The sequence below is a fragment of the Piliocolobus tephrosceles genome, unplaced genomic scaffold (assembly GCF_002776525.5).
Source record: "Piliocolobus tephrosceles isolate RC106 unplaced genomic scaffold, ASM277652v3 unscaffolded_33928, whole genome shotgun sequence".
NCBI classification, from domain to species: domain Eukaryota; kingdom Metazoa; phylum Chordata; class Mammalia; order Primates; family Cercopithecidae; genus Piliocolobus; species Piliocolobus tephrosceles.
The window spans coordinates 3,719-23,602 of NW_022317563.1; the positions used below are offsets into that span (position 1 = coordinate 3,719).

The 19,884-nt window shown below is 46.4% G+C and overlaps 1 protein-coding gene across 1 annotated transcript in view; it reads right to left on the reverse strand.

The window, feature by feature from the left end:
* Positions 1-19,827, reverse strand: part of LOC111534939 (supervillin-like) — a gene marked incomplete at its 5' end in the record, with an annotated part of 21,630 nt that extends 1,803 nt beyond the window's left edge. Inside the window, 8 exons of the mRNA XM_026452341.2 lie at positions 2,423-2,547; positions 3,620-3,763; positions 5,705-5,860; positions 7,808-7,941; positions 10,375-10,582; positions 11,243-11,348; positions 14,133-14,329; positions 19,754-19,827. Coding sequence (XP_026308126.2) covers positions 2,423-2,547; positions 3,620-3,763; positions 5,705-5,860; positions 7,808-7,941; positions 10,375-10,582; positions 11,243-11,348; positions 14,133-14,329; positions 19,754-19,827 — 1,144 coding nt within the window. The remainder of the gene's footprint in view (positions 1-2,422; positions 2,548-3,619; positions 3,764-5,704; positions 5,861-7,807; positions 7,942-10,374; positions 10,583-11,242; positions 11,349-14,132; positions 14,330-19,753) is intronic.
* Between the last annotated feature and the right edge of the window lie 57 nt (positions 19,828-19,884).

Consider the following 19,884-nt stretch of genomic DNA (forward strand, 5'->3'; position numbering starts at 1 on the left):
TTTTTTTTTTTTTTTTTTTTTTTTTGGTAGAGACTGGGTCTTGCTATATTGCTTAGGCTGGTCTCAAACTTCTGGCCTCAAGCAATCCTCCTACTGGGATTACAGGTGTGAACCACCACACTTGACCTCAAATGTTATTTTTTAGAGAGAGTGTCTCACTGTCACCCAGGCTAGAGGGCAGTGGCTCGATCATAGCTCACTGCAGCCTTAACTTCCTGGACTCAAACAGTCTTCCCACCTCAAGCCTCTGGAGTAGCTGGGACTATTGGCATGTGCCACCACGCCCACCTAGTGTATTTTAAAAACTTTTTTGGAGAGACGGAGTCTTTCTCTGACTTTTAGATGTTTTCTCACCTTGTCACAGAGTTTCAAACAAACTCTGTTTCAGAACTGTCTCTGGAAAAATGTTTAGGGACTTTTCCATGAGTGAATTACAGATTAAGACTAGTAGACTTGAAGTCTAAACACCAGAAGCCTCCAAATAATGGAATTTGTTTAAAAATGTTAAAAAATAACCTGAAAAGAAATCACATCCCTCTTCCCTCCCCCAGCTCCATTTCTTAATCTGCAATAGAAAAAGAAGGTCAGAAAATGCATCTAGAATATTCTGGAGCAGAACCATTTTTTTTTTTTTTTTAACCACTGTGTGAATTTAATATGAGCAAACTATTCTGGGTAAATTCTCGTCCTCCATTAAACTTGGGACCCCAGATTGGCTGCTCTCCTTTTGGGTGGGTGGATGATGGGAATGCATGACTAAGAACTGCTGCTCGTATTAGAAATACATGGGGCAGACTGGTGGTCAAGAGGTGGGTTTTGGGCTGGGTGCAGTGGCTTGTGCCTGTGATGTCAACACTTTAGGAGGCTGAGGTGGGAAGATTCCTTGAACCCAGGAGTTGGAGACCAGCTTGGGCAATATGATGAGACCCTGTCTCTATAAATAATATAAAAATAGGCTAGGCATGGAGGTGTGCACCTGTAGTTCTACCTACTTGGGGGGCTGAGGTGGAAGGGTCGTTTGAACTCAAGGGTGCAAGGTTTGTGTGAGCCATGATTGAGTCACCACACTGCAGCCTGGGTGACAAAGCAATATCCTTTCTCTAAAAAAAGAAGAGGTGGGTTTTGGATGATTTTGCCTGCATCTGAGTACTGACTCCTCCACTCACTGAAGTCACTTTGGCCAAGTGACTTCGTGTTTTTGTACCTCTGCCCCCACACCAGTAAAATGGGGATAAAAATAAGATAGATCTTGATGGACTGTTCTGATAAATGAGAAAATCAGTGTAAAGTGCTTGGAGATGTGCCTAGTGCAGAGTGAACACCTGGGGAATGTTAATTATTTGTATAACTTGCTGGTTTATTTGGAATAAACCTCAAAATTAACTCTCCTAGTCTTGAAATTCGAGAAAGTTATGTTTGTCTTATCTGAGTTCCTTTCTCAGGAAACCAACCATCAGGCCTCTCAGACAGTATCAAAAAGCCAGCAGTGGCTGAGACCAGGCCGCAGTCAGCCCCTTCCCTGTGTACATCAAGTCCATTTGGCTCCAGGGAGACAGGTTAGGGTGAGCAGTGACGTCTGTACTACCCCACAGGCCCTCTCCATTGCTACGCAGAAGTAGACTCTGTTTGAAATTACTCGAATTTCCTATAAGATACACTTGGGTCATTTCCCCAAGCAAAGCAGCGCTCCTACATGGTAAAAAAAAATCAAAATGGTTAAAAAAACCCTATCTCTCACCAAATCAAAACAAATCCTTGGATTTGCTATTGCTAGCAATGTTAATAGCTCATAAATAAGAAATTCAACATAGCTATAGTAAAATTCTTTCCTGTGTGGTTGGAAAAGAAAACATTCTAGATAATAATATATTTTGGTAGACAGAAGTTATGATAAATGGCTCATGTGGAAATACCAGGTGGTCTCATAAAAGACAATATTAATGAGATGTTGAGCGATACCTTATCATAAGTGAGTTGCAGTACATCCATTCATTCGGTTATCTGAACACATTAATTCATCAGATTTCGTTTGTGTCCCCTCTATACAAGGTTAACGTCTGAAACATGAGGGTTTGGTTGCACATCACATGGACACTGGAGACAAGCAATGCCAAGCAACAGGTTCTTGGCAAACAGAATGAAGAGTTCGTGGCTTTTATGTACACATATAGTCAGCATGATTAAACTCACCTAAATTTTTAAAATTTAGGTATCATGTGTAAAAAATTACTAAAATAGTTAATTGATTTTCCATTAGACTTCTCTTCTTCCTAAGCAAATTCTATGTCGACTTGTTAAGATTTACAAAAGGAAAAATATTTTCCCACTTTGACAGTGCAACTGGATGTTCTCCCCAAAAAAAGTCAACCCATAATCCAAAAGGTGCAGGAACCACCTTCACAGGGCAGGAAAGCGTGCTCACCATCTCTGTGATCTCAGCAATGTCCTCCCTGTGCTCCCAGCTGGGAAACATATTCGTGAATGTCAGGGGCTCCAGGCCAGCATGGATAAGGTAAGACTTGGGGGGTGGTTTCTTGAGATTTTTCCCTGTAGTTACACAGAACACAACGTCAGTAGACCCAAGGGAGACCCTGTCTTTCACTGATTTCCCTTGAAATGTTTTCTTCTTTGTCAGAACTCATGACTTCACGCTTAAAATGCAAGTTACAAGTAGTTCATAACAACACATGGATAATGTTTACGTAAGATGTTAGTTTCATGCCTGTGACTACAATAGTAACCTATAATCAACCTGAGTCTATACTTCTTGAACCTAACAAAACGCTCTGTATTCCTGGAAGGGAGAGCTCCTCTGTCTGCAGCTTCTGGGTGGAGCATTTTCTTCCTCCTGAATTCACTGTGGTGCCTTCCCTCTGCCTTCCTACCACGGGATTAACTCCAATATGACTGACAGCGAACGACAGCATCTTATACATCCACATTCACTATAACATTGGGTGGAAGGTTTCATATGTTACTTATTGCTAAAGAGTTTTTCAGGAAGAGAATCAATTGCACATACTCAGCGACATTAAACTAGTTGTATCAATGAGACCGTAAAAATTAAATAAGATATTAATCACTGGCATTTTCATTTTATATAAAAGACTGGAAATTTCATGTGTATAGTAAAGAACCACGAACTTACTATGGGTATTTCTCTTTGGATATAATACTAAAAATAATAATGAATAATAAAAAAGTTGGCAATGGCCATTCACTGCTTGGAGAAGACCTCCAACAGCATGGTAGTGCCTGCAGATAATGTAAACGGCAGAGGCCAACTTGTCTCTCAGCGTGATCAACCCTGAGTACAGTGGGGTTTTAATCTGCCTGGGGCATTCCACAGTAAGCCTTTATCCTTGAGGGTAACAAGTTAGCCTCATAATATCAGACAGAAAAACTAGTTATTCTTCAAGCTGGCAGCTGAGAATGCGCTAATCTAAAAGTTAATACATCTCAGAAAGTTAAAGTGGAAAAAATTGGTTTCATTACCACCTGCCAGGCTTTATGGATGCTGGCTTACACACGCAGAAAGGGAAGGGGGTCTCCTGGCTGGGTGTGCCTGAGGGGCTTCCCTATCTGTTCTGTGTTGCAGGTGCGTTAGAGGGAGCCTCACCTTTGCAGTACTGGAGCACAGTCTCCATTGCACTCTTCCGGTCGGAGGCCCAGCGGATGCGGGCAGAACCAGTGATCTTGTTCTCAATGGGCCACCAGCCTTGCCAGAGGTACACCTCGTGGTGATTGTCAACAAGGAAAAGCGCTGTGAGGGCAGGGACAGACCCTGACCGTCAGGAGCTCCTTCACGGACACTTCCAGCTCACTCCTCCCCAAAGCTAGTGGATGCTGTTCCTCCCCGCTGCTGTGTCACGGGGGAAACCCCCTTGGCCGTCAAACCAGGGGCAAAGGGGCAAACAGAAACCCAGGACACCCCAGCTCTTTGAAAGGTCAACTGGGGGAAGCCTCTAGGCAGAGAGGAGTGGCGTCAAGGAGTTAGTCTCTTTCATTCCTCGTCCTCCAGGTCCTCCTCCCTTTGCCCCAGCTCAAGCCCCTGGCCCTTCTGGATACTGGCAGGACTGTGCTAAGAGTGGAAGGGATAATGCATGTGCCACTCAAGGGGCTGTTAGCACCACGTATCTCCAAAGAGCACAATCGACACTGGAGCACACCTCTCACGGCAGACAGGTCAGAGGCGTTCCTGCCCTGCGCGCGACTGCTTAGCAGTGAGGTGAGCTCGTGGTTCTCTTACAGAGAAATGGGCTTTAAACATCAAAACTGTGGCCAGGAGTGGTGGCTCATGCCGGTAATCCCAGTGCTTTGGGAGGCTGAGAAGGAACGACTGCTCAAGCCCAGAGGTTGAAGACCAGCCTGGGCAACATGATGAGACCCTATCTCTACAAAAAGAAAAAAAATTAGCCAGGTATGGTGGTGCATGCATGTAGTCTCAGCTACTCAGGAAGCTAAGGAGGGAGGATCGCTTGAGCCCAGGAGTTCCAGGCTGCAGTGAGCCATGATTGCACCACTGCACTCCAGCCTGGATGACAGAGTGAGACCTTGCCTCTAAAAAATATAAAATGAAATAAAAATCAAAATTGTTCTACTGCCTTTTCATCCTAACTTTTTCTCCTCCTCAAATTGTCAGCCTGACTCTTACTCCACGTGGCAAAACGCCTCTCACTGTTGCTGGTTGGCTCACCGTGTGTCCTTTCCTGGCATGCATTTCGGGATTCTGTGAAAGCCACACTTTAAAAGCCCAGTGGAGATTGATAACCCGCCCTGAGCCCCAGGATGAAGGGCGTGGGCACAGCCTCTCTTTCTGATGGCTAAGATTTTCCAAGCATGACATGTGCACTGGTCAAACTTCCAGTGGTGCCCTGGGCTCTCAGTGCAAGGTGAGGTCCCTGGCTGCAGCTCCAGTCTCTTGTAATGTGAGAAGCAACAAACACAAACTGAGAGGCAAGCTGACCTTGGCTTCGTTGGAGGGCAGGCGGGAGGGGCTGTCAAGCCCAGTCTCTCGTGACTTTCCCAACCAGAATGAGGGCACAGAGCCCTCACCTTGGGATCAGAAGACCTGGGCTGGAGTCTTGGCTCTGCTGTGGAACCTTGGTATGGCAGACCCTGTTCCCTGGCTAACTTAGCCAATACCCCAACACCCTTCTCCTCTGCCATTTGCTTCCCCAGGCTCCCTTGCAGCTGGGGGTGGCCATGTGACAGGCTCTGGCCAATGGGATGTAAGCAGAAGTCTGCTCGGGGCTTCTGGGAAAACATGTGCTTTATCTGATGTGGCTATTAAGTGGCCTTTTTTCCTCCCCACTTCTTTCTCTTTCTATCTTGAATGCAAACATGATGGCTGGAGCAATGGTAGTTGACTGGTGACCATGCAGCAACAAGACTGAGAGGAAGGCTGGGAGAAAAGCAGAGACGCCAGGCCTGCCACTGTGGTACTCAACCTGTTCTTAGCTGATGTCTTTGGGTGGGTTAAGTGACTAAGTCTCGTTCCTTATGCTATAAAGTGTGGCTGATTTCACTCTCCTTCCTTTTGGTGTAGGGGTGAGGATGAAATGAATGTAAGCACATGTTCTGGGTGTTCTGGGAGTGTACTTGGCAAACAGAAGCTGCTTAATAAATACCAGCATAAAATCAAAAGGCTTTCTGGAAGATGTGCCTTCTAATGCTCAGCATAGCTGCCCCCGGCAGGCCTTACCTGGCTGAGGCGCACTGTACAGATCTTCCTGCAGGAAGGGCATGGAACTGACCACAGAGGGGGCTCGGGCAGGATACACAAACTCCGTGGCCGCGAAATCCCCAGAGGAGCTGCTGAGGATGAACAGGCGGGGTGCGAAGTTAAAACTTCCAGGATCTTTGAAAGAAAAGAGAGTAAAGCTGAAGATGTCATGTGCATCAAAGTAAATTCCAGATGAAGAATGAATGTAAAATATGAATTCAAAGCACTGTGGAAACACAGGTAGGATTTAGCTGAGCTTCAAGGTGGAGAAGGCCTTTTAGCAATTGCAATAGTAAAAGAATGAATCAAAAGGAAAAATAATGCACTGATTATATAAAAATGAAAAACAACAATGCAAAATTAAAAAGAAAAGAAAAACCAAGTAACAAATGGGAAATATTTGTAATACAGCAACTAGTTAATATCCTTAATACATGAAGGGACATACACAAGGAAAAAATAATAAAATGTGCAAAAGACACAAATAGGACACTCACCAAAGTAGAAATTAAAATGGCTAAAAAATATCTATAGATACATATGCATATATATACACAGATATATGTATGTGTACATCACATATACATATGTAACACAAATATGCATATATGTTATATAACATAAATATACATATACATGTACTTCCAAGTAAAACAAAACAATGCTTAGCTATCTGTCTCCTTTCATCAATTTGGCAAAGAGGAAAAAGATAATATGCTGAATTTATGATTGTGTTGAGAAATGAACGCTTTTGTATATTGCGAGTGAGAATAAAACTTGGCCTGAGCTGATACATGCTATCAGACTTTCATAATTAGCACGGCAGTTCCACATCTAGGAATTCCTCTCAATTAGGAATGAATGTATAGGATTATTTTTAAAAGTATTCAAACTGCATTATTATATAAGGGAGAAAAATCAGAAACAAGAAACAACTCAACTCCCCAGCTGCCAGAGACTGTCAGGTAGAGAGTGGCATCTATTCACAGAATAATAGAATATCTCATAGCCATTAGATATCTAAATTTTAATAACTTGGGAAATTATTCATAATAAAGGAAAAAAGCAGGTTACAAAACAGATCCACATATTATTTTTTAAAATAGATATTATATTATAGCATAGAGAAATGTGAATTCTGTTACATCTGAGAAATGTGTTATAAGTGACTTCATTTCTTTTTTTAACTTCTCCATAATTTCAAACGTCTTCTAGGCATTATGTTTAAAAAGCTATATAAAAGTTTATAAATATTGAGGGGCAGAGTATTATGAAGCAGTTATGAGGATACTCCACTGCTGCCCAGCCTTGGGCAACTTGATTAACTTCTGTATGCCTCAGTTTCCTCATCTGTAAAAATGGCAGAGTGTTGGGTTGTACTAACGGAGTTACTATATGTAAGGTGCTGGCTGGTGTCTGGCTTGTTGGAACTGCTTAACAAAAGTTCTCTTTCCTTCTTATGTTCATCTATTTTGAGAACAGCTGGGAAAGCACCCATATACACACCTAACCTCACCCCGGTGAACGGGAGTGCCTATTCTATACAGACACGGCCTTTGTATTTCCAAGCAGGATAATGACTGAAGGGCTCTGGAAAGGGGTAAGAGGCTGGCTTCCTTCCCCAGGTCCCACTCCAACACCCAGAGGACTGCTGTTTCTCAGGTGGCAGCTATGAGGAAAGAAAGAAAATGGTGCCCTGAGTCCCTAAGACCCTGGAAGATGGCTTGGTCCCCAGGAAGCCTTGGGAGCTGATTCGCCAGTGGGAATTTGAAGTCTTGGTGTCCAAGTTAAACTCACCCCTGGGAAGAAAAATACTGTCCAATCAGCTGGACATAATACTCATCACACTAGATTTCAGACAGACTGAAGAATTAAGATAAAACATGAATGGGGCACAGTGGCTCAAGCCTGCAATCCCAGCATTTTGGGAGGCTGAGGCAGGCTGATCACTTGAGCCCAGGAAGTGGAAGCTGCAGTGAGCTGTGATCGCACCACTATACTCCAGTCTGGGTAACAGAGCAAGACTCTTGTTTCCAAAAATAAACAAAAAAGCCAGATCGCAGGCTGTAGATGCCACATTACCTTGAAGCATGCAATCATAGGCTTTCCTGTCTCTCCTTCCCAAGGCGTCCCAGAATCCGAGTGGCTCGGAGCCTTCATCACACTCGTGTATTGTGACTTTGCTGCTACTATGCAGTCCTGCTTCCAGAGGGCATCTGCAAGGGAGAAACTCCAAGAGTTCTTTATAAGTCTAGAGAGCGCTGGCGACCCAAAATTATTATTACTATTATGATAACAGCTTTATAATAGCTTTATTGAGATATAATTCACATGTCATAAAATTCACTCTTTTTATGTGTACAGATTTTAGTATATTCACAGAGTTGTGCAACTGTCATCACTAGTTTCAGAACGTTTTCATCTCCTGGAAAAGGAAGCCCTGTACCTGTTAGCAGTCACTCTGCATTTCCCCCGTCCTTGGTCCTCAGAACCCACTAATCTACTTCTGTATGTATGGACTTGCCTGTTCTGGACATTTCATACAGATGGAATTATATATGTTCTTTTGTGACTGAGTTTTTTAACTTTATGTGATGTTTTTAAGGTTCATCCATGTTATAGTATGTATCAGTACTGAATTCTTTTTTATGGCAGCATAATGTTCCAGTGTATGGCTTTGCCACATTTTTTTCATCCATTAATGTGTTGGTAGATATTTGGGTTATTTCCACTTTTTGACCACTATGACTAACATTGCTATAAACCTTCACGTATAAGTGTTTTCATTTCTCTTGGGTAGATATCTAGTAGAGTTGCTAGTCATATGGTAACTGTATGGTTAAATCTTTTGAGAAATTGCTAGACTGTTTTCCAAGGCGGCTGTACTGTTTTACAACCTCCCCAGTAATGTGTAAGGGTTCCAATTTTCACATCCTTGCCAATACTTGTTATTGTCTGCTTTTTTCAAATTTAAAATTTTAATATCTGTGGGTATATACTAATAGTAGGTACATACATATATGGGGTACAGACATAAAATTATTCAAAACTAAACCTGCAGATTAGTTCACCGTCTCTTCTACTTTCTAAGGAAAAGCAATTCTTCCTCATGAATGGAAAAGTGCTCTGCGGTTTCTGAGTGTGTGTGGTGGAGGAGGGGAAGCTGACTTGCCCCTAGGGAGGGATGTTTAATCACATCTAATGTGTCATGAAAATTACACACATTTTTATATAGAACAATACATATTGACTATTTCTTGTCTTTCTCTCCTGTTAGAACATGAACTTCATGAGGACAGAGACTTGGGCTTATTCACCACCAAGTCCCCAGTTCCTAACGCCAGTCCTTCTGGAGTGAGAAGCAGGTTGCCCAAAGTTTATGATGTAGAAAAACCATTTTTCCAAGACTTGTAGGGTAAGTCCTGTAAGTCCAGATTGCTTGGCGCCATCGGGTACTCAGTAAATGTTTACTGAGTGAACATGTGAATGAGCTCTTCGTTGTTTTTCTTTTCTTCAGTGGTCCAAGTAAACCCTCTGATGGGCCCCAAATGCCTTGGGCCACCTCAGGGCACGTGATTTCTCACCCCTCCCCGTGCCCTAGCCCGCAGGTGGTGTTTTCAGATGAAACATCCTGTTTCACATCTGCCTCTCTGTGGAGAGGTGACCTGCTCTGTTCTCTTCTCTGCCCTCTCTGTGTAGTGTGTTTTCAGAGCGGACACAGGGGCCACTGCCCTGTTCCAGAACCCAGAGAATGGGGTTCACCAAGTCAAACTCTGGTGGCATGTTGTGCCCCTAGGAAGCTCTTCACTTTTACTCACTGAGGTCCTCACAGGTCTCAGTTACCTCCTGAATGCCTGGGTGACACTGGGTTTCTTTGGCAGCTTGCAATGTTTATTTTGCCTGTGTGGCTTGAAAGCACAGAGCCACAGCAGCAGACCACCCTAGCGCAGGGCTGGCCACCACAGCGTCCTCCCTGGGCTGTGGCCTTCACTGCCCTTCCGCTTCCCCTCTTCCCCAAGGTCCCCACTCAGTGCTGTCTCACAGTGTGCTGAGCCTTTGCAAGTGGCCAAGGGCAGGTGCCTGCCTGGGAGGGGAAGAAAACCCAACCTGGAAGTGCTGTACCCGGGAAGTGCCCGGAGAGTCCGATCCCTCCCCATTAGGGGCTGCTCTCCAGAATGGGGGACATCTTATCGTGTGACACACGTGGTAGTTTCTCACCCTCTTCTTTAGCTTTTTAACACTCCGCTGTTCTGGCAAAGGAACACTCAAAATCCCTAACAGGTATTTGAAATGTGCTCCCTTTAAATATCAAAGGCCCCCAGGCTTCTCATCCAAAAGCAGAACGGCAACTATGAAGAAAGAACCCAGAGTGCTTGCGAGAATCACTCCCTGGCTCCCCACCTGCATCAGCTCACCCAGCCAGGTAAACCCTCAGACCGCGAGAGCGGCCCCCAAGTCGGAGGTCTGGACTGAGATGTGTGTCCTCTCTGCTTGGAATGTCAGAGGCCCCCGACCACGTTCCCAGCCATCCCCTGCTGCAGTCACTTTCAGCAGCCTGGGATCTGCTGGGAGTCTTGGTAGCCCCGAGCCTGCCCCGTCCCTCTGGGAAGCCCCGTGCGTGGGGGCCTCGTCGCAGACACAACACTCACTGTTCCTTGATCTTGTTCGCGGCGGTCCTTCCGACCTCCTTCGTGTGGGCCTGGGCTTTGCATCCGTGCCACAGGTAGATGAGGGCCTTGTTGACGTTGAGCACCACCATGGAAGTCCTGGACCTCAGGCTGCTACAGTGACAGGCCACTTCCAGCAAATTCCCTTCCACGGGCACCTCTCCGCGCACGCAGTACAGCCGCCATTCACCTGCAGGGGGCACCAGCGGCGCGGAGGAGTTAGGACGTGAGCAAGTGGCAGCAAACGCCGCCCTTCCTGGTGCCCGCTGTGCCGCCCACGGCAGGCACCTCCATCCAGGGCCAGGGACTTAGGGGACTAGAGGGGCTGAGGCACTGCGCAGGGAGCCCTGCCAAGCACTGAGGCATCAGGCCTTCCTGCCAGCCCAAAAAGTGGGTTCTTATGTAGTTAGAAGCAGGTGATCTGAAGTTCACAACGTAGAAAAATCATGTTTCCAAGATTTATACAACAAGTTCTACAACAGGCATATTTTCAAAGGCTCTAGAGCTAAGATTTTTTTTTTTTTTTTTTTGTGGGGGGTGCTGGTCAACAACATTTTCATAATTTATAGTAGAAGAACCACTGAGTTTTCTTTCCTCCTAAAAACAGCAGACAGAGGAGGGGAGACCACCTTCCAGCCTCCTGCGTGCAAAGGTGAATCCCCAAGTAAATCCTCCAGAGAGAGGCGGGTCACAAACACCCACAGAGCTGAGTTATCAGGCAAACATCAGGAGGCTTTCAGAGGTAGAGCCACAACGATGAAGACAGACTCACTTTCAGCCCCCAGCTTGTAAAAATTCCTTCCAAGAGAGGGAAAGGCAAAGTCGAATTCCAGCAGTAAAAGTGACTTACTTTGCACATTTTCTTCTTCCTCTTCCCGCCTCCCGGAGTGCACCACCATCCCCCCCTGGAAACACTGCAGGAAGCAGGGGGGCTCCTTTCCCTGGAGAACCTGGACCTTCCAATTTAAACAGAGGTAAATAGGTAATGGGCATGGGGCTTTCAAAGTCCTAAAAACAATACCTGCCTCTCATGGAGAATCTGAAAAATATCAAGATGTACAAACAAAAGCCAGTGCTAACACCATGGCCTAAAGAGAAGCTCTGCGAACACTGCCGTGTGCGGCCTCCTCTCAGGGTGTTACCCAGGGAGGGTCTTCTTTTCCTAAACAAAATCGGAGCCTTGCTTTATATTGATGTACAGCCTCATTTTCTTTACTGAATGTTGTTCTGTCAAGGAATATTCTTTTAAAACATGACTGCTGATATTTTAATGGTATTCTGTGGTTACTGATGCCGCAAGACTGATATAAACACATTCTTAACAGGATAGCTCTCAGCAATGAGAATGACTCATCGCTGACTTGGTAATCATTCTAGGGAAAATATACAGTTTGCGGCCACCCCAGCAGTCCACTCAGCCTCTCCCTTGCTGTTAGAGAAGGCTTTTCCTTCAGGTGTTATCTGCACCATGAATAATGTTAGGGTTGCGTCACCTCCCTCTAGGACACCGTTCCTTAAAGAGGAAATGTTTCCTGGAGCTGGTAGTCAGGGGGCACTGAGGGGAAGCATTTCTCACTGTGAGTTAATTTTTCAATCTCAGTGCCCATTTTGCATAACCAATTGTCATTTCTTGGCAGTATTTCATATCTAAAATGATTTTCCAGGGTTGGATCATGGCTCACACCTGTAGTGGTGCACGCCTGAAGTCCCAGCTGCCCAGGAGGCTAAGGAAGGAGGACTGATGGAGCCTGGGAGGTCAAGGCTGCAGTGAGCGGTGATGGTGCCACTGCACTCCAGCCTGGGTGACAGAGTGAGGCCCTGTCTCAAAAAAATAATACAAATACAAATAAAATGATTCTCCATCCACTGGATTGGTAACAGGTAAAATGCTCAAATGAGAGAGATTAAGACTCAAACTCTGAGGCTGATTTTGAAGGCATGATAAAAGCATTTTCATTCATGGTCTTTACAAAAAAAAAATAAAGGGGGCCTGGTGCGGTGGCTCACGCCTGTAATCCCAGCACTTTGGGAGGCTGAAGCAGGCAGATCATGAGATCAGGAGATCAAGACCTTCCTGGCTAACACGGTGAAACCCCGTCTCTACTGAAAAAAAAAAAAAAAATTAGCCTGGTGTGGTGGTGGGCGCCTGTAGTACCAGCTACTCGGGAGGCTGAGGCAGGAGAATGGTGTGAACCTGGGAGGAGGAGTTTGCAGTGAGCCGATATTGCGTCACTGCACCCCAGCCTGGGCGACAGAGTGAGACTCCATCTCAAAAAAAAAAAAAAAAATCAATTAATTAATTTAAAAAAAAGGGGTAGTTGAAATGATTATTAAGAATAAATTAAAATGCAACTGTTGCCAATACCATTTCTAAAATATAGTCCACAGTAGAAAATATTTTTTAGGGAACATGATTGGTTCTTGGGACAGTGGAAGGCTGGGTGAGTGTGGATCTATTTCTGGCCAGAATGTCTCTGCAGTCCTCCTTCCTGCTATTGTTAATCATTCATCCAGGAGAATAAAGAGATTTGCACATGGCATTGTCCTGTGGTCGAAGAATCCCAGAGTTAAATCTTAATTGCTGGTACTCTGTACTGAGCGGACGAGACTCAGCCAGAGATCATCCGAACGTTAGAGACATGTTGTAGGCCTCGGATCTGGGCAGCAGTCCCTGCCAGGCACGACGCAGGCCCTGGGGTTAGAAGGCCATGGGGTTGTAAGGCCAGGGCTGCACGTGCTCCTGGGGGATCATGTAGCTTTAGGTGGTGAGAAGTGCTGTGAAAATAAAGGGATCAAGTGCAGGGACTGAGAATGATGGGAGAATGAGAAGGCTCTGGATAGAGCCGGGGTTCGGGTGACATTTGAACAGAAACCTGCCTCATAAGAGGCAGTACACAGGGGTCCGTATGTAGAGGCAGTATGGAGTAGGCAGGGCAAGTTTCCCGACAGTGGAATGAGGCATAGGGCAGGAGGTGAGTGGAAGGAGGTGGTTCGTGGAACAGGAAGAGGCTGGAGTGGCCTGGGTGGAGGAGAGGAGCAGGAGGAGCTTGGAGAGGTGCCCGGGGCCCACAGTGAAGGTGCTGGAGCCCCGGGAAGCCGCTTAGACTGCAGTGTGTGTGGCAGACAGCAAGGGAGTGACCCAGTCTGACCTGTTCCAGAAAACCCACTCAGGCTGCCGTGAATACAGGTGATGGTCGTTCCCGGTCCTTACATTCACCTGATACTTCCTTCAGGTAGATTCGCGTACATGGAACAACTGATCAAAGTTTTAAGGTTCTCGTGACGAAATTTCAGGATGGCTGCTCAAGTTACACTTCTCACCCAAAACACAGCATCCTCATCCTACTGAGGCCTTGCCAGCTGGCCCTGGATCTGTTCTTTAAAAAATCACCACCATTGTGAGAAGTGGATGATGGCATCTCTTTGTTTTACACACAGTGCTTTGATTGGTTAGGTGGAAACCTTTCAAAGTCACCCATCGGCCATCTGCACTTGTCATGTGGATTTCCTAGTTGCAGATACAACAATTTCTCTGGGATCATCTTACAAAAAGTGGGAGGAAGAAAGAAATGGGAGGCATAGCCTGAAATCTGCAGAAGCCAGACCAGGACTGAAGTGCTTTAGGTGACACGGTCTTCCATTATCAGAATCATGTTGGGAGGGACCAGGCCGAGCGCCATCGGCTCCCAGGAGAGGACGCTCCTCTCAGTCCCTGGGGTGCAGAGCTCCCCAGGACTCACCTGGGCCCCCCTTTCCTCGTCCAGCTCCACCGTCATCAGCGCCGACGTGCCCTTCTCACTCACTGTGGAGTGCCGGCCTTGCCAGAAGAAGTAGACGCACTTCTCTTTGCCAGCCGCCCTCACCGAGTGCTCCCCCTTCTGGCGACTTCCCACTGCAAACACAGAACGGCAGAGGGACAGGTCAGCAGCTGACACACCTGAGGAGAAGCAAATGCCCGGCTCACTTCCCCAGGGCCTGCGAGGACCAGTGGCAAAGAGACAGCCTCAGGCCTGGGGCTGGGGAGAAACCACTGGCACCTGGAGGGAAGGTTGGTCACGCCCAGGAGAAGAGAGAAATCACTTTCCTTCCAGCTCCTGACTCAGAGCTTCCAACGGGGGGGAAAAGGATCTGAGGGGCCCTCTTGGTGCCCTGAGAAAAAGACCTGTCATCCGGGAGGGGGCGGCAGATCACTCCAAGTGTGCAACAGAATAATTTCTTCAAACTATTTGGTGAGGCCGGGTGAGTGGCTCATGCCTGTAATCCCAACACTCTGGGAGGACTGCTTGAGGTCAGGAGTTCAAGACCAGCCCAGGCAACAGAGCAAGACCCCACCTCTAAAATACTTTAAAGAAATTAGCCTGGCGTGGTGTTGCACACCTGTAGTCTTAGCTACTTGGGAGACTGAGGCAGGAGGATCACTTGAGCCTAGAAGTCTGAGACCGCAGTTAGCCATGATTGTGTCATGGCACTCCAGCCTGGGTGACAGGGTGAGACTCTCTTACAAAAAAGAAAAGTATTTGGTGACTGCCAGAGCAGGACCAAGGGCTCACACAGACACAAACGCATTTTCCATATTACGCCACTCTTCGGCAAAAGATTAGCTGGCAGGGGAAAGATATTAAAAACACTAGCAGGGCCAGCTTTAAGTACAAAGGGAAAACTGCAGGCTGTTAAAACTATTCTAGTAAAAAAATACAACTTTGAAGTTTTCAAGTTCTGTCAGAAATGAGGAGCTAAGTTGCTGCCATATCACTTGAGCATAAACTAATCTGGGATTTCGTGTGTGTCACCAGGGCTGCTGCCGGGATTAAATAAAAATTAGCCAGGCATGGTGATGTAGTTCGAGACCAGCCTGGCCAACACGGTGAAACCCCCGTCTCTACTAAAAGTACAAAACAATAGCTGGGCATAGTGGCGGGCACCTATAGTCCCAGCTACTCAGGAGGCTGAGGCAGGAGAATTGCTTGAACCCAGGAGGCAGAGTTGCAGTGAGCCGAGATCATGCCACACAGCGCTCCTAAGACTACAGCTGATGGTCCCCATGGCTGGCACCGCACAGGCACTCGGTAAACATGAGCAGCACAGGAGGCAGATGAGACTGCTTGGTGTGGAGAGCAGTCATGGGGAGGTTACAGGGTCTCCCTCTGTCACCCAGGCTGGAGTTCAATGGCGCAATCATGGCTCACTGCAGCCTCAGCCTCCTGGGCTCAAATGATCCTCCCGCCTCAGCCTCCCAAATAGCTGGGACTACAGGAATGCTGTAGTCCCAGGAGTGCTGTGTGGCATGATCTCGGCTCACTGCAACTCTGCCTCCTGGGTTCAAGCAATTCTCCTGCCTCAGCCTCCTGAGTAGCTGGGATTATAGGTGCCCGCCACTATGCCCAGCTATTGTTTTGTACTTTTAGTAGAGATGGGGGTTTCACCATGTTAGCCAGGATGGTCTCGAACTACATCACCATGCCTGGCTAATTTTTATTTTTAACATTTTGTAGAGATGGGTCTCACTATGTTACCCAGGCTGGTCTCTAACTCCTGGCCTCAAGTGATCCTCCCACCTCAGCCTCCAAAAGTGCTGGAATTATAGGCCAAATGGGCCTTTTAGATGTCGTTACAGACATCCAAATCTCTACCTGTAAGAATGTGTCTCACTCTAGATTCCCTTTACTCATTCATGCATTCAACAAATACTCACTGAGTGGGGACTTCAGGATTCTGGGCTACAATGACGAACAAGATAATGATGAACAAGACAATGATGAAATTTCTGCTAACTTAGCAACAACACTTTGCCTTTGAATAGCAATCCCATTCTTCAAATAGTGAACATTTGTTGCACTAAATAGATTACTGAGGAAAGATATGCTTCAAATAGATCATAACAGTTTATAAAGACCTTGAAATCTGTTAGCACTCAAATACATTGTGTAAATACATATTCACACTTAAATAATCAACATCACATCCTAGCATTGCAAAGAGACTTGAGTGTATATACCCAAAACAGAATTGTATCTCTTTTTAAAATTACTTTTATTTTAGAGACAGGGTCTTGCTCTGTTGCCCAGGTTGGAGTGCAGTGGTATGACCATAGCTCACTGCACCCCTGAACTCCTGGGCTCAAGTGATCCTCCTGCCTCAGCCTCCCAAAGTGCTGGGATTATAGCTGCATGCCACCATGCTGGGCTCATTTTTTATTTTTTTGTATAGACAGGGTCTCTCACTATGTTGCCCCAGTTAGTCTCAAACAATGTTAAGTGATTTTCCCACCTCAGCTTCCCAAAACTCTGGGGTTACAAGTGTGAGTCTAGAATTTTCTTTAAAGATATTTTATGAAGCAAACATCTCATTAGTTTTGTTACAGTTTTCCTGCACATATCCAAATTTAGTCCTGTATGCAACTTAATTTTTCATATGTGTATTCATTTTTAATTTTGGCAATGTAAAGATTAAATTTTTAGTGGTAAGAACTTCTGGGCTATTCTTTTTTTTTTTTTTTTTTTTTTTAGACAGGGTCTCACCCTGTCGCCTGGGCTGGAGTGCCGTGTGGCATGATCTCGGCTCACTGCAACCTCTGCCTCCTGGGTTCAAGCAATTCTCCTGCCTCAGCCTCTTGAGTAGCTGGGACTATAGGTGCGCGCCACTATGCCCAGCTATTGTTTTGTATTTTTAGTAGAGACGGGGGTTTCACCATGTTGGCCAGGATGGTCTCGAACTCCTGACCTCGTGATTTGCCCTCCTCAGCCTCCCAAAGTGCTGGGATTACAGATGTGAGCCACCATGCCCTGCCAGCTATTCTCTTTACAACTTTGATTAGTTACCTAATTTAAAGTGTGGACATGTTATGCCATCAAGGCACTTTCAAGAATAAGTTTGGTTCTAGTAGTTCTATTTAGGAGTAACAGAAAACACAAATATGAAGACTGTTCATGGTTAAGTATTCTTGCCCCAGAGCCACCTATTTATAGAAATTAAACCCCTATCGCGTCCTGGAGGAGCCTGGCTCAGCATCCCTCAAGCAGCTGTCCCCTGACCCTGCTGGAGTGCGAGCAACCCTACCCTGCAGGCGCTGGCCAGGACACTGACCCCAGCAGGCCGGCCAGTATTGGCCAGGCGGAGGCTGTACCACCTGTGCAGCTGCTGCTTTTTGCTCACCCTCTCCCAGAAGTGCTCCCTGAGCTCTGACTCGGTCCTGTTTGCAGGTGTGCTGACCCTCTCCCAGAAGTGCTCCCTGAGCTCTGACTCAGTCCTGTTTGCAGGTGTGGCTCTTGTGGGCACAAGTGATAGAGGAGCCGGACGAGTGTCACCAAGGGGCCAGAGCTTTTGCGTTGGCTACAGAGTGACTGCAAGTGCCATCGGACTGTGCTTCTGCTGCTGGAGGGATGGTCTGGAATCTGAACGCTCCCTGCTTTAACTTAATTCTCTAAAGCTGGACTTTTTCTAAGTTGTAAGTCAGCTGGAAAAGATGTTGTTGGAGCTGGTTGGGAGATGTCCATTGTGTTTATTGGGAAGAAATGTAGAAAGGAATCACCTGGGTCAAATCGTATTTCCTAGGGGCCTCCAAGTCAATAGTCCCTGAAAGTCTTTGAACTCTTTGCTTTATTTTTAATTAATTCACTTTAACAGGTTTACTCATTCATTCACTCACTATTACCCTTTTTTTCCCTCCTCATAACTAACAGCTAAAGTAAGAAAATGGCTAAATTAAACTATGTCTGGTTTTATGCAACACGATTTCCCTTTTTGCATTTTAGGAACGGACACTCCAAGTGCCTTAATTTGTTCTTTAAAGCTCCCAGTTCCATTACTCCAAAGGTGAAGAGATCTGCCTGCCCCAAAACACACTCAATTCCCTGTTATTGTCGTCTTTGGTAACCAGCATCAGAGATGATCACTGTACATGCCACCTCTGCACGAGAGCAAGAGCGGAAATCCACGACAGTGACTCTTCGGAAATTATTATTTTGGGGAGATCCACGTTATCTCATCCTCAAGTTAAGAACAGTAATTATGCTGTTCGTGCTGACATGTCAGTGATGAGTATTTCCTGCACCTACAATGTGAACACAGGCCAGGCACCTGCTAAACGTCATATACACCTGATTATAAAGTCCTGTGAGCTGAGTACTATAATCCCTATTTTCCAGGTGAGAAAACCAAGGCTCAGACAGGGTAACTTTACCCAGCCCACACAGCTGGTAAGTGAGGGCCTGAGATTCTGAATCCCAGGCTGTAGGGCCCCAGTGCCTGTGGCCTTCCCTCAAGGGACACGGCTCCTTATGAAAAAGGAAAGGAGCAGTTCCAATTGCTTGCTCATAAGAAATTAAGCAGATGAGAAATGCCACTCCCTATGGGAGACTGAAGTGGGGGATGGTTTGAGCCCAGGAGTTTGAGACCAGCCTGGGCAACATAGTGAGACCCCATCTCTACAAAAAATAAAAAATTAGCCTGATATGGTGGCACGTGCCTGTAGTCCCCGCTACTTGGGAGGCTGAGGCATGAGGATGGCTTGAGCCTGGGAGGTTGAGGCTGCAGTGAGCCGAGATTCTGCCATTGCACTCCAGCTTGGAAGACAGAGTGAAACCCTGTCTCAAAAAAAAAAAAAAAAAAAGAATGAAAAGACAGAAAAAAAAATCCCTCCCATTGGGGTTCCTTGTCTTACACCCCACTACTCCCTGGAAGAAGAGGCTGGAGCTGCCTGGGCCCTGGAAGAGCCCATTCCTGCTGTTAAGAAGCTCCTGAAGTTTGGTGTGTTCAGCAGCCTAGCCTCAAGTTGCCTTGTGCTGGTTCAACCCTGACCTGCTCCACGGTCTGGTGACTGGGATCTTTGGCCCCTCCTTGTAGCCAGACTCATGGCTCCCCACATCCTGTGTGGAGCCCCACTCTGACTCCTTGCCCGCAGAGCGGGTTAACAGCACAGTTGGGTTTGAAAAGAGGCAGGCCTGGACTTGAGTGTCCAGCTCTGCTGCCTACTAGCTGTGTGGCTTCAGGCAGGTTCCTTGATCTTACTGTCCCGGTCCTCATCTGAGAAATTAGCACCACAACAGAACAAGTCTCAGGGAGCCCAGTAGGCACTCAGTTAGAGACAGGGGAAAGCCCCCAGCATCATGCCCCAGGGGGCGAGGGGACCTCTGGGCCACAGCCTGGCTCTGCACAGCACACAACCCCATCGGCCATGTACTCAGCGAGGCCCGCCTGCTGGCTGTTCCTGCACTTGCTTTATGTCATTGATACCACATGTGTCTTGGAGAAAGGTTCTGAAATATCTACTTGGTCCTTACAAAGTGTCTTCCATAGAGTAGGTGCTCAGGAAATGTTGGCTGATGAATAAGATACATCTTGGATAAATCAGGAAAGAAATCACGTGGTTCTGAGCCTGCAGTTTTCTGATCAGCAAACAGCTGCCTGTGCTTCCTGTGGCCCCGGGGGCAGGTGCACCTGCACAGCAAGGGGGCTGTAAAGAGGCGAAAAAACTCTCTTCTGAGTTGAAATCAC